This window comes from Neoarius graeffei, chromosome 9 (genome assembly GCF_027579695.1).
Source record: "Neoarius graeffei isolate fNeoGra1 chromosome 9, fNeoGra1.pri, whole genome shotgun sequence".
NCBI classification, from domain to species: domain Eukaryota; kingdom Metazoa; phylum Chordata; class Actinopteri; order Siluriformes; family Ariidae; genus Neoarius; species Neoarius graeffei.
In genome coordinates, this window is record NC_083577.1 from 35,106,971 (window position 1) to 35,119,920 (window position 12,950).

At 41.1% G+C, this 12,950-nt stretch overlaps 1 protein-coding gene across 1 annotated transcript in view; it reads left to right on the plus strand.

The window, feature by feature from the left end:
* Positions 1-12,950, plus strand: part of kcnh3 (potassium voltage-gated channel, subfamily H (eag-related), member 3) — a 492,909-nt gene that overhangs the window by 372,347 nt on the left and 107,612 nt on the right. Inside the window, exon 8 of the mRNA XM_060929349.1 lies at positions 4,977-5,345. Coding sequence (XP_060785332.1) covers positions 4,977-5,345 — 369 coding nt within the window. The remainder of the gene's footprint in view (positions 1-4,976; positions 5,346-12,950) is intronic.

Genomic DNA, 12,950 nt, shown 5'->3' on the forward strand with positions numbered 1-12,950 from the left:
AGTACAGATCCCACTGGTCAAATGTAACTCCGATACAAGTGAAAGTTGTACAGGCAAATTTTTACTTAAGTTAAAGCACCAAAGTACTTGCTTTTAAAAATACTTAAGTATTACAAGTACAATCCCGATTCCAAAAAAGTTGGGACAAAGTACAAATTGTAAATAAAAACAGAATGCAATAATTTACAAATCTAAAAAACTGATACTATATTCACAATAGAACATAGACAACATATCAAATGTCGAAAGTGAGACATTTTGAAATTTCATGCCAAATATTGGCTCATTTGAAATTTCATGACAGCAACACATCTCAAAAAAGTTGGGACAGGGGCAATAAGAGGCTGGAAAAGTTAAAGGTACAAAAAAGGAACAGCTGGAGGACCAAATTGCAACTCATTAGGTCAATTGGCAATAGGTCATTAACATGACTGGGTATAAAAAGAGCATCTTGGAGTGGCAGCGGCTCTCAGAAGTAAAGATGGGAAGAGGATCACCAATCCCCCTAATTCTGCGCCGACAAATAGTGGAGCAATATCAGAAAGGAGTTCGACAGTGTAAAAATGCAAAGAGTTTGAACATATCATCATCTACAGTGCATAATATCATCAAAAGATTCAGAGAATCTGGAAGATTCTCTGTGCGTAAGGGTCAAGGCCGGAAAACCATACTGGGTGCCCGTGATCTTCGGGCCCTTAGACGGCACTGCATCACATACAGGCATGCTTCTGTATTGGAAATCACAAAATGGGCTCAGGAATATTTCCAGAGAACATTATCTGTGAACACAATTCACCGTGCCATCCACCGTTGCCAGCTAAAACTCTATAGTTCAAAGAAGAAGCCGTATCTAAACATGATCCAGAAGCGCAGATGTCTTCTCTGAGCCAAGGCTCATTTAAAATGGACTGTGGCAAAGTGGAAAACTGTTCTGTGGTCAGACGAATCAAAATTTGAAGTTCTTTATGGAAATCAGGGACGCCGTGTCATTCGGACTAAAGAGCAGAAGGACGACCCAAGTTGTTATCAGCGCTTAGTTCAGAAGCCTGCATCTCTGATGGTATGGGGTTGCATTAGTGCATGTGGCATGGGCAGCTTACACATCTAGAAAGACACCATCAATGCTGAAAGGTATATCCAGGTTCTAGAGCAACATATGCTCCCATCCAGACGACGTCTCTTTCAGGGAAGACCTTGCATTTTCCAACATGACAATGCCAAACCACATACTGCATCAATTACAGCATCATGGCTGCGTAGAAGAAGGGTCCGGGTACTGAACTGGCCAGCCTGCAGTCCAGATCTTTCACCCATAGAAAACATTTGGCGCATCATAAAACGGAAGATACGACAAAAAAGACCTAAGACAGTTGAGCAACTAGAATCCTACATTAGACAAGAATGGGTTAACATTCCTATCCCTAAACTTGAGCAACTTGTCTCCTCAGTCCCCAGACGTTTACAGACTGTTGTAAAGAGAAAAGGGGATGTCTCACAGTGGTAAACATGGCCTTGTCCCAACTTTTTTGAGATGTGTTGTTGTCATGAAATTTAAAATCACCTAATTTTTCTCTTTAAATGATACATTTTCTCAGTTTAAACATTTGATATGTCATCTATGTTCTATTCTGAATAAAATATGGAATTTTGAAATTTCCACATCGTTGCATTCCATTTTTATTTACAATTTGTACTTTGTCCCAACTTTTTTGGAATCGGGGTTGTACATTTTCTGTCAACGCATTGTTGTATTATTGCCACAACGCTTACAAAACCTAATGCCGTTACCAAAGACAGAAATGTGAATTTACAAAATGAACGCATGCTGTGCATCATGGTGGTTTAACGTTAAGCTAGCTAGTCAGTGAAGCGCCACCTGACATGCTACCAAACTCTTTTCAAACTCAAAATCATATTGGGTAGCGAACGTTACTAGAAAATAAAGATTTCTACATTCTGTTTATTTGGCAAGATTATGCTAAAATATATTTCTGAAAGGACTTCAGAAAAGTTAATGTTATTCATGTTAGCATAACTCCGTTTTTACATGCTAACAGTGTCCACGTGAACTAGCTATGTGTAAACGTTAGCCATGGACAATGCAATGGCAACTTGGCGGGCAAATCCATAGAAAGTCATTTGACTAACCAGACTGCATAGCTATTGCAATGTTATCGCTAGCTCTAAAAGCACAGACAACTTCATTGCAAGCTTTCTCTTGGAATAAAACATTTACATCCCTCAATATGCTTCCGCAGATTGGACGGCAAGTTTTTGTAGGCGGTGGTGTGCTCTGTTTTCGGCAAACAAACCAAACATTTAAAATGAAACGCATCTTTAATCCTTTCAGAAAACTGAAACATGGGTTCTAGGTACGGCCATGAGTGCGTGCATTCTCCAGAAAAACCGTCTCCTTCTGTTCTGCCATCATCTGATCGTGTTAAATAATGCTGCAGAGAAATCATTGAACTTGATTTTATCCAGTCTATGGACGTGACGTGACCCTAGTGATTACTGATAGGCTGTCTCAGGGTCACCGGCGAAAAAAACAAACACGTTTTAGAAAAGAAAAGAAAAAAACATCCACTTTCAAAGCTGCTTCATAGTAACTAGGACCTTGATAGAAATGTAGTGGAGTGAAAAGGACGATATTTGTCTTTCAAATGTAGTGAAGTTGTCATAAGTTTCCAAAAAATTTAATACTCAAGTAAAGTACAGATACTCAAAAAGTGTACTTAAGTACAGTACTCAAGTAAATGTACTTCGTTACTGTCCACCTCTGGTGCGACGACCAATGCCAGCTGCAGCTAAACACAAGTCTAGAGTAAGTCCTAGTATTCAGAAGTGCTGCTCCTTAGTAGCAAACTAAAACGATGCAGTCTTTGAAGTCATAGGTGAATAATTTGACGTTTAGAGTCAACTAACACAGGTCGCTCTAAGTAACAAACTGTCTTATCCACTGGCAGAATGCACATTATTGCCAATTTCTTGTATAACCGCATTCGAAAGTGTCAGTGGTCCTTCACAGGCTTCGGTGGTTCAGGACGACGAAGAGATACCCTGATAAAAATACACATTTATGCAGGTTCACTGTAGTGATTAAATTAAATAAATGAGCATTTTTTTCCTATGCATGAGAACTCAATGCCAAAACTACAAGATGTTTTTTGTGACACTTTATGTAATGGAGACATTCATGAAATTACCATTAGCCCTTCTGATAATCTGACATAAATCTACATAAACACTGATAAAATCTTGTTATAAACACGGATCAGCTGTTATACAAAAATGTTTGTGTTGAGTTTGATGCTGCCCTGACATCACAACTAATACAACTGACCGATTTTTGTTGACATTAGGTTGTGTTATGACACTTTACAGGCTATTATTAGTTTAGAATGGCATCACAAGTGACTTTTTATAGAGTCATGTGCATTTTCTCTGGCTATTATGTAAAACGCCCAAAAATTCAGATGAATACTTATAAGCACTTTCATGACACTGCAATAACAAACTTATACATACAGTACTTGTTGGCCCTGAGTAAAGTGCTAAAGTCAAAGTCCCTCCTGTGCCAGAATCTGGCCTTCCCAGGCAGTCTCCCATCCCAGTACTAACCAGGCCCTTAAAGTGCATTGGGCGGCACCAATCTCCGTTTCTATAGCCCTCAGCCTCTTGTCTATTATATAAGAAACCTTTATTTGTCACATACACACTTCAAGCACAGTGAAATTCATCCTCTGCATTTAACCCATCTGAAGCAGTGAACACATGCATACACACCCAGAGCAGTGGGCAGCCACACACAGCGCCCGGGGAGCAGTCAGGGGTTAGGTACCTTGTTCAAGGGCACCTCAGCCCAAGGCCGCCGCACGTCAACCTAACTGCATGTCTTTGGACTGTGGGGGAAACCGGAGCACCCGGAGGAAACCCACGCAGACACGAGGAGAACATGCAAACTCCACACAGAAAGGCCCCCTCCGGCCGCTGGGTTCGAACCCGGAACCTTCTTGCTGTGAGGTGACCGTACTAACCACTACACCACCGTGCCGCTCTAATCGCTTGGGTTACAGTGGGGCGGCTGTCCTCTAGTAACCATGAGAGTTTGACTCCCCACTCACATTTGTATTGCAGCGTGCCTTGCCAGACGGCAGTCAAGTCAAAGTCTCTCTCATGCCAGAATCTGGTCTTCCCAGGCAGTCTTCTGTCCCAATACTAACAAAACGCATGGGTGCAGTGGCGATCTCCATTTCGATAGCCCTCGGGCTCTCGCCTATACAGCTAGGGTTACACTGAGGGGCTAATCCTCTGGTAACCGTGAGAGTTTGACTTCCCCACTCACATCTGTATTGCAGCGTGCCTTGCCAGATAGGAGTAGGTACCGTTTTTATGATGGTCTTTGGTATGACCTGACCGCGAGTAGAACTTAGGATCGCCTGATCGAGAGGCAGACACGCAAACTACTAGGCCAACTTGCCGACCCAGACAGCGGTAGGTACCATTTTTATGATGGTCTTTGGTATGGCCCGACCGCAAGTAGAACTTATGATCTCCTGGTCGAGAGGCAGACATGCTAACCACTAGGCCAGCTCGTGGTCAAAGTACTAAAAGTAAAGTAAATTAAATTTTATAATTTTTACGAAACCCTGTGACAATAGCATCTCATTATGTGTGTGTATTTTCTCTGATGTTATGATCTGATATGCTGTATCTTCAGCAGTACATTATTGAACTACAGAGTCAGTTGTCATAACACAACCTTATATCAACAAAAAAAGTGTTTTACTTGAGTTTGGTGTTATATCAACTTGTAATAACCATTGATTCCTGACAAAATAGGACTTTTTAAATGTTTCGGTTGATGTCATTAGTCATGAAGACTTCTGTAAGTTTCACGTAGCACTACTCTTACGTGAAGCATCATCATGATTATTCTACCTTGTTCTCATGTAACTTCTTTCTTTTTCCCTCAGGCTGGCTGCACGAGTTGGCCAAACGTCTGGACACGCCATACTTCCTCTCTCCCCTCACGTCCCTTCTTCCAGATTCACTGCGACCCAACATCCAAGAAGGTCTGAGTGGAAATGTGAGCCAGTGGAACTCCTCCAGCAGTGATATAGTGGGGCAGGACTCTGCCGCAAACTCCAGCCAGTGGAACGGGACCGGAGCAAGGCCAGTGGATGATGTCGGCTCAGTTCTGGGTGGTGGCCCGTCAGTGCGGAGCTCCTATGTGACATCGCTCTACTTCGCTCTAAGCAGTCTGACCAGCGTGGGCTTCGGCAACGTTTCAGCTAACACAGACTCCGAGAAGATCTTCTCCATTTGCACCATGTTGATTGGAGGTGAGAAAATAAGAGGGTTGCACTAGAACCTGGTATGATGGCACTTTTGCTTCTGTTGATCTGTGGCAACACTGGTGGTGTGGCCCATTTTACCAGATTCCCCCTTTGTGTCATGGGTTCCCATAGTGACACATGCCATGTGCGTGTGCTTGTTTTGGTTTGTGTTCTAATCCTGTCATCACCCCTGTCCTGTCTTTGATTTATTATCTGATCGTGTCCATTTGTTTTGTGTTAGTTCTTGATTTGTTCTTCTGTTTATTCCCTGTTGTGTCTGAGTATCTTGGTGAAGTCTATTTCAGTGTTAGAGTGCATTTCTGAGCCTTTCTTACTTTCCAAGGTTATATTCCAGGTTTAGCTCTGCATCTGTGTTGCTGTTTATGATTATGGTTTATCCGTGTTTGTTTTTGCTTGCCTATGATCGGTGAATTAGTGACAATAAAATACATGCCGGGTGCCTGCACTTGCACCCTGCCTCATTCACCCACACGTTACAGGGCACTTTTGAGAGGGAATGCCTACAGCAGCCATATGGAATGTTCTTATGAACTGAAGTAATGAAAAGCATTCACTTCAAATGCCAATTCTAAACAGCCATTTTTGAAAGGAAGAACTGATTGCAACATTCCATTGAAAGTCTTTGCACTATAAACTAGAAGGACACTCGGTAGAGTGTGTATCTCCGCCAAGCCACATATTATCCACATCAAAATCAAATCACTTGAATCTAGGATAATACCAAAGCTGGACACCAAATTTCATCCAAATCCGTTCACTACTTTTTGAGTTACGTTGGGAACAGGCAAAAAAAAAAAAAAAAAACCCTAGAGCCACATACACATCCAGATTTGCACCAGAATGTAACCAATTGTTCCTTGGCCCATGGCCCACCTTTCCTCAAAATTTCATCAAAATGTGTTCACTGCTTTTTGAGTTACGTTGGGAACAAGCAAACAAACAGTGGCAAAAACATAACCTCCTCCAGCAAAGTTGGCAGAGGTAATAAAAGGGCCACAGCAAGTGGCAAAACCAAGTTCAGGCATGAAACATAGGGCCTGGTCCTACAACACCAATAACTATAACTATACTTGTAACTACAACTATGACGATACCTCTGCCTGAATTTAGTTCCAGTCTGGCGCAGTCACACCACAACTATAATCCCGACTATAATATCGCTTGGTCCTGACACTCAGAGAAATAAATGGATGCAACTTAGGAATAGTCACGGACGTTTTTTCCAAGTAGTAGCACGTTATTCCGGGTCGTACTGTACAGCTTGGATTTCAAAACAACCCATGTACACACTCCAGTGGTTGATATAATACAGATAGGTCACAGACTATGGATTACAGAAATATCATAAAAAAGGATACAAAATACGGAGTGGCTACGGATTTTAATACGGATGCATCACGGATGCTAATAATTTACGGACTGGTCACGGATATTTCAGTATATTACAGATCAGTTACCAATTTCATACAGATGACAATTAAATGTTTGGACTGCTGAATCTCTTACCTGCATTTATACCGGTATGTTGGCTTTATTCCTTTACTATTGATATTTCACGGAAAATCCCATATCCGTGAATAAAAGATCCGCACTTTGTATTATATTTTTTTATTTTCCGTGAAACCGTATTCCATGACTTCATGATACAACAAGGATGTATAAAGATGCCTGGGAAAAATAGTGCATGCTCAGACAATATCACATGTAAACAATTACCTGATTGGTCAGATGTTTTATCGGATCAGGTCCAGGCCTGCACTGTAAAAAAAGAATAGTTGAGAATACTTGAAATTTCAAGGCAACAGTCTGCATTAAGAATTTTATGTTTTGCCAATGATGTCCCCATGATAATCCAAACTATGATAAAACTGTTATCTTTATTAAGAATTCTTAATTAAGTCAATTTTCAATTCCTCATTCTGCCAACATAGATTTCTCTTTTTGCTGAACAGTGGCATTCACAGTAGTACAAAAAGGCAATCAGACTTTTTTCACCTTTATTTGGATAGGACAGTGTAGAGACAGGAAATGAGCAGGAGAGAGGGACGGGGAGGGATCGGGAAATGACCTCGGGTCGGAATCGAACCCGGGTCCCTGGATTTATGGTATGGCGCCTTATCCACCTGAGCCACACCCACGACATAGGTTTTAAAAACTTTATTTCAATATTGAAGTTTTGTAATTGTGTAGAACAATGAAAAAAGGCATGTATAGTTTAATGATAAATTGTGATAACCTCGGGGGCGCCGTGGCTCAAGTGGATAAGGTGCCATACCATAAATCCGGGGACCTGGGTTTGGTTCCGACCCGAGGTCATTTCCCGATCCCTCCCTGTCTGTCTCTCCCCTGCTCATTTCCTGTCTCTACGCTGTCCTATCCAAATAGAGGTGAAAAAAGCCCCCCCCCAAAAAAAAAAAATTGTGATAACCTCAATTGCCTTTTTGCACTACTGTGAATGCCACTGTTCAGCAAAAAGAGAAATCTATGTTGGCAGAATGAGGAATTGAAAATTGACTTAATTAAGAATTCTTAATAAAGATAACAGTTTTATCATAGTTTGGATTATCATGGGCACATCGTTGGCAAAACATAAAATTCTTAATGCAGACGGTTGCCTCGAAATTTCAAGTATTCTCAACTATTTTTTTTTACAGTGTGGAAAAATCGCTCCAGAAGCAATCTCACCAATATGGATAAACCCAGGCCTGGGCTATAGGTATCGTTATCGGTCTGGTGTGACCACCAAGTACATAAACTGCAGGGGACCGAGTTATCATTATAGTTGTAGTTATAGTTATGGGTATTGTGGGATGGGGCCTACACAGACTAGTGATGAAGTAGCGGAAGAGTCAATATGAAGTGTATTGTTAAGGTGTTGGGTCATCATGGACTGCCAGATCAGCTTCTCTGGAACTATACTGGAGGGATGAACACTGTCCTTCCAAAAGATATTCTCTCAGTTGGTGTTTTATTGGTGGTACAGAGTGCTGTCTAACACGACTGTCTTATCTCCCATAAAATCCATTTAAGTCCAGTACATCATCATTCAGGAAACTTATTACAGACTTTGCTGGAATCAAAAGCACTTGTTTGAGTCTGTTGGCTTTGGACTGGTGCTGGATTGGTGTCTCCACGAGGCTTTAAACAAAGCAAAACACATTTCTGTTTCCTGTAATCTAATTAATTTAAAACAGTGCAGTGGAACATGTGTATGTGTGTCAGCGTGGTCATATGCAACCTCTGTTATTGGCATAGAGCGGAAAAAATAATCATAACCAAATCAAATCTGCGATTGTTGGACATTCTGTGATGTACTCTATTATACAGATGGCTTGCTGAGTCATAGTTAGAGGGTGAAACCAGAAGCAGTGTTGTTGTTTTCTGTAGCTTGAAGGCAAGTCTAATAAAACACTGTTCACTAAGTGCAATTAAATTGAAGCAGACCTCTCTCTCTCTCTCTCTCTCTCTCCACTAGGCTGTAATTATTCACACTGAATATTATCCATAAAAAATATTTGGAAGGGTTTGTTTTGTTTTGTTTTAAGAATATATGAATTGTCAATACTTTTCAACATCCCTGTTTTGAGAACGAAACAGAAAACTCCAAGAATTAAATGAAAATAAATTAAAGGAGAACCGAAGGCAAATGTTTTTATCATCAAAATTCTGTTTGTCATTTAATTAGATATCGGAATGCATTTTTGATCGCTATTTTGTCGCTGCTATAGCAAGTTATGAGTGTTTGAAATATGCTGTGTAATATATCAGTCCATATGTCAAAGCAATGGCCGTAAACGTGATTCGCTGAGACCTGTGCGAGACATCGTAGGACGGAAGTAAAACGTACAGCGGAAATCAAAGTCATCAACATCTGCCAATGTTGTCAAAAGACGCACGCGCCCTCTTTCGAATGCTGACGTACTCAAGCCGGAAGTTTTATTTGTTTTGATAGCAATCAGGAAATTTTGAAAAAAGTAGGCAGTAATCGTCATTTAAACTCGTTTTTGTGCAACATTTCGTTTGGAAAACAGTTTTCAAAATGGCAGCATTGACACCTGGCTGACACTTCACGTTTCGAAGTCTCGCACAAGTCTCGTGAAGATCGCGCGGATAAGCGACGCCTGCCGTGGACCAAACGAATTAAATTCAACATGGCTAAAAACCGAATAGGCCAGGCCTTTCAATTACATAATTTGGGCTACACCCTGTATTTCTGAATTTGGGCTTTTTCCGTCGTGATACAGGGTAATTTGGGCTTTTCTGCACATGCAAAGTGCTGTTTTCCCAGCGCTCTGTGTTTAAACCTGCTGCTGCTTTTTTAGCTACAAAGTTATGAATAAATAAAGAAATCTATGAATGTTATTTTTACTTTTATTGCAAAATGTCTACAGCATTAATTGCTCTTGATGTACATGTACATGACAAAAATAATTGGAATACAGTTAGTTAGTTAGTTAGTATTTAAAAGATGTGTTGGGGCCTGAGGAGAGCCTGGAGGAAAGGGGCCTGGGAATGAAAAAGCAAGTTCTGCACTGTTGCCATCAAAGAGACGAACCTGTAGCAGACCCGTGACGCAAAAGGTTTTTCAGTCACATCACAAGAATCGGCAGCGCAATTCACAGCATGTAGTCAGGTAAAAGATTTTAGTTTAAATGAAAGGCCAGTGTCTAAGACTATCATCAACAAGAGGACCAAGCTCCAAGTCACTGATTCCACCCACACTTACACAACTGTGTGGATTTAAGATGCAAGTGGTATCTTAAAGTGCTGATGAAACGAACATGACTCTATGCAATTTCTTAAATAAACTATACAACATGGCAAACATGTTAGATTTCTGTTATAATTACGTGAAAAGAAGCTGTTGTTACGCGAATATCCAACTTTTAATTGCACAGCGCAAGAAAACTGGGTCCGTGGCTCGCGGCCATGTTGTGACGTCAGTGGAAGAACACGCTGCGGTTCACTGGCTGTTCTACTCTGGTTCTACTCAATGGAAATGGCGCATGAAAATGCCAGTGAACTCTCTAGTGCTAGCTCTTCCTCTTCTGGGAGTCTAGAATTGTGTTGATCTCTTCCAAATAGAATCTATGATAGCCTACCCTCTTTACCCTTTGCCTCTCGTTGCTAGGCGGCAGTTACATGAAAGCCGCAAGCTTTCACAAGCAAATACATGACTGATATCACGCCGACTTTATGATTACATTTATGATTATCATGTAGAATCTATAGCTCTACGTACCTTTATCTTATGTCGTTTCACAACACATGTTCTGACAGGAGGACTGTCTTTGGATCCGGCATAGCTACTAGTAGACCCCCTCCAGAATACTGGCAGTGTTGCCAGATTGGGAGGAATCCCGCCCAGTTGGGCGGTTTCAAGTGCATTTTGGTGGGTTTTGAACATATTTTGGGCTGGAAAACGTCAGCAGTATCTGGCAACAGATACTGCTGACGTTTTCCAGCCCAAAATATGTTCAAATCCCACCAAAATGCACTTGAAACCGCTCAACTGGGCGGGAAACCTCCCAGTCTGGCAACACTGTGTAGGCACTGCTGATGGTAGTAACACACGTTTGTGCTGAACTGAACACCCAAGATATTCTTTTAAGCTGGGAAGGGTGTCAAAACAATCCAAATCGAAGTGTTCAGAGCACAGGACGGATGTTGGTGAGGGCTCCCACTTGTCACGAGTGCGCCTGACTTGCTTCACCCACTTCGCATGCAGCTCGGGATCTCTGGGAAACTTGAATAAACTTACCCCATCCTTGTGGGTTTTGGAGCAAAAGCCGGCAACACAAAACTAATATATATATATATATATATATATATATATATATATATATATATATATATATATATATATATAATGTATAATAATAATACTAATTATGACAAACTGAACACCTGTCGCATCAACAACAAACTGGTAAGTTAGGAGGAAGGTTCTTTCGCTGACGTCATATAGCTCCTCCTCCTCTTTCGTCTCCTGGGTGCTGCAGCCCCGTCAAATTTGCCCAAATAGCCGCGTTTTTTATCATAACTTGTAAAATAGGCGCCTTCGTGAATTAATATATGGATCATCGGGAATTACTTTTTATGTTATAAAACATCGCCAAAGATGTCAAAAATGTGTCATCAGCACTTTAAATACACACAGTCGTGTCCTGAATAGCTCTCTTTTATTCAGTCTTTTACCTGATTTAAATCCTATGACGCTAGGTATCAGAGAGATATCGCAGTTGAGGTCAGATAATGTGGGATGTAGGGCTATTTTTAGGTTTTTAAATGATACAGGAATTATTAGGAGAATTTAGCACAATAGGGTAGTAAACATTCTGGTTCACACTCCAGTCCAGAAGGTGGCAGTAATGCACCTAAAAGCTGTTTGCCAACCACCATAAAACAATATAAAAGAAGAAGAAAGGTTTGCCTAATGTGGAAATCCCGCTCTGGTCATTGGTACGTGAGTCTCGCTCCTCCACGAAATCATGGCGTGCCGATCGCCGTTGGAGAATTCGTGCTCTGTGTGAGGCTTACGGCTAGTTTGATGAACCCGGAACAACATGGGAATGGTGCGGATTTCACATCAATTACGAGAAATACATCCTAATTCTCGCTAATTTCGGTATTTTTAAAGAAGTCAAGACATTAGGTTTTATGCAGCCAAGTTTATTTAATCAACATTTTGGTTTTTTTTACTTTTGGTAGCATATTTTGGGTGCTTGCCCTTAATTTGGGCGCCTTGTTAATTTGGGTGCCTACGACGTTATCCGTCGCAGGTTTCATGTAATTGAAAGGCCTGTAGGCCGATAAGTATAATATTTAATTGCAATTAGTTGCCAATACAAGTCATGATATAAGGTTACTAAAACCAAAAACGTAATTGAAGAACACGTTAATTAAGAAATACAGCAAGTTTTTAAAATGACGTCAGTTCTCCTTTAAGCTGGTTGTCTTGCATATCCAACGAAGCCCATCTGCTGGAGTTGTGGCCTTGCATCATTATTCAAAATTATCATGTCGATATCGCCTTCACACTCTGAGCAATGTTGAACATTTCCGAAAACAGTGCTGTCCCTGATGGTCTCTATTCATGTGATTGTGTGGCTAATTTAAGCTGCACTTTCAGTGTGAAATACTTCTCACAAGTGCTCTTAAGCTTTTAGGGAAATTTTGCTCTTCGCTTCAGCCGTATCAGATCTGTCGAAAGCTTTAATGAGGCTTTGGGGAAAGCTGTGTATGCTCAACATGTGTCTGGAGAAATGTGTGTGTGTTCTGTGCACAAATGCGTTGCCATGCTCTCCATGATCATTATTATAATCTGTGTTAAGAGGGTGCTCTGCAGAGTGCCACAATACTGTTTCATCACCCCGAGTCGTCTGAATATTCAGTTAGCTCATTAAGTGCGCCCACCCCCTGGAGCTGGCCTCATGAATATGCAGAAGCATGTGCTTTTGATTCTTGCTTTCCACCAGTGACTGGTGAGGATCATGTCACCATCTGCTGTTACACAGAAAAAGTTGTAGTTGGTTTGCATACCACACTTTTGGATGCATTCTACATTATTCCATCCCAGCATGCTGTACT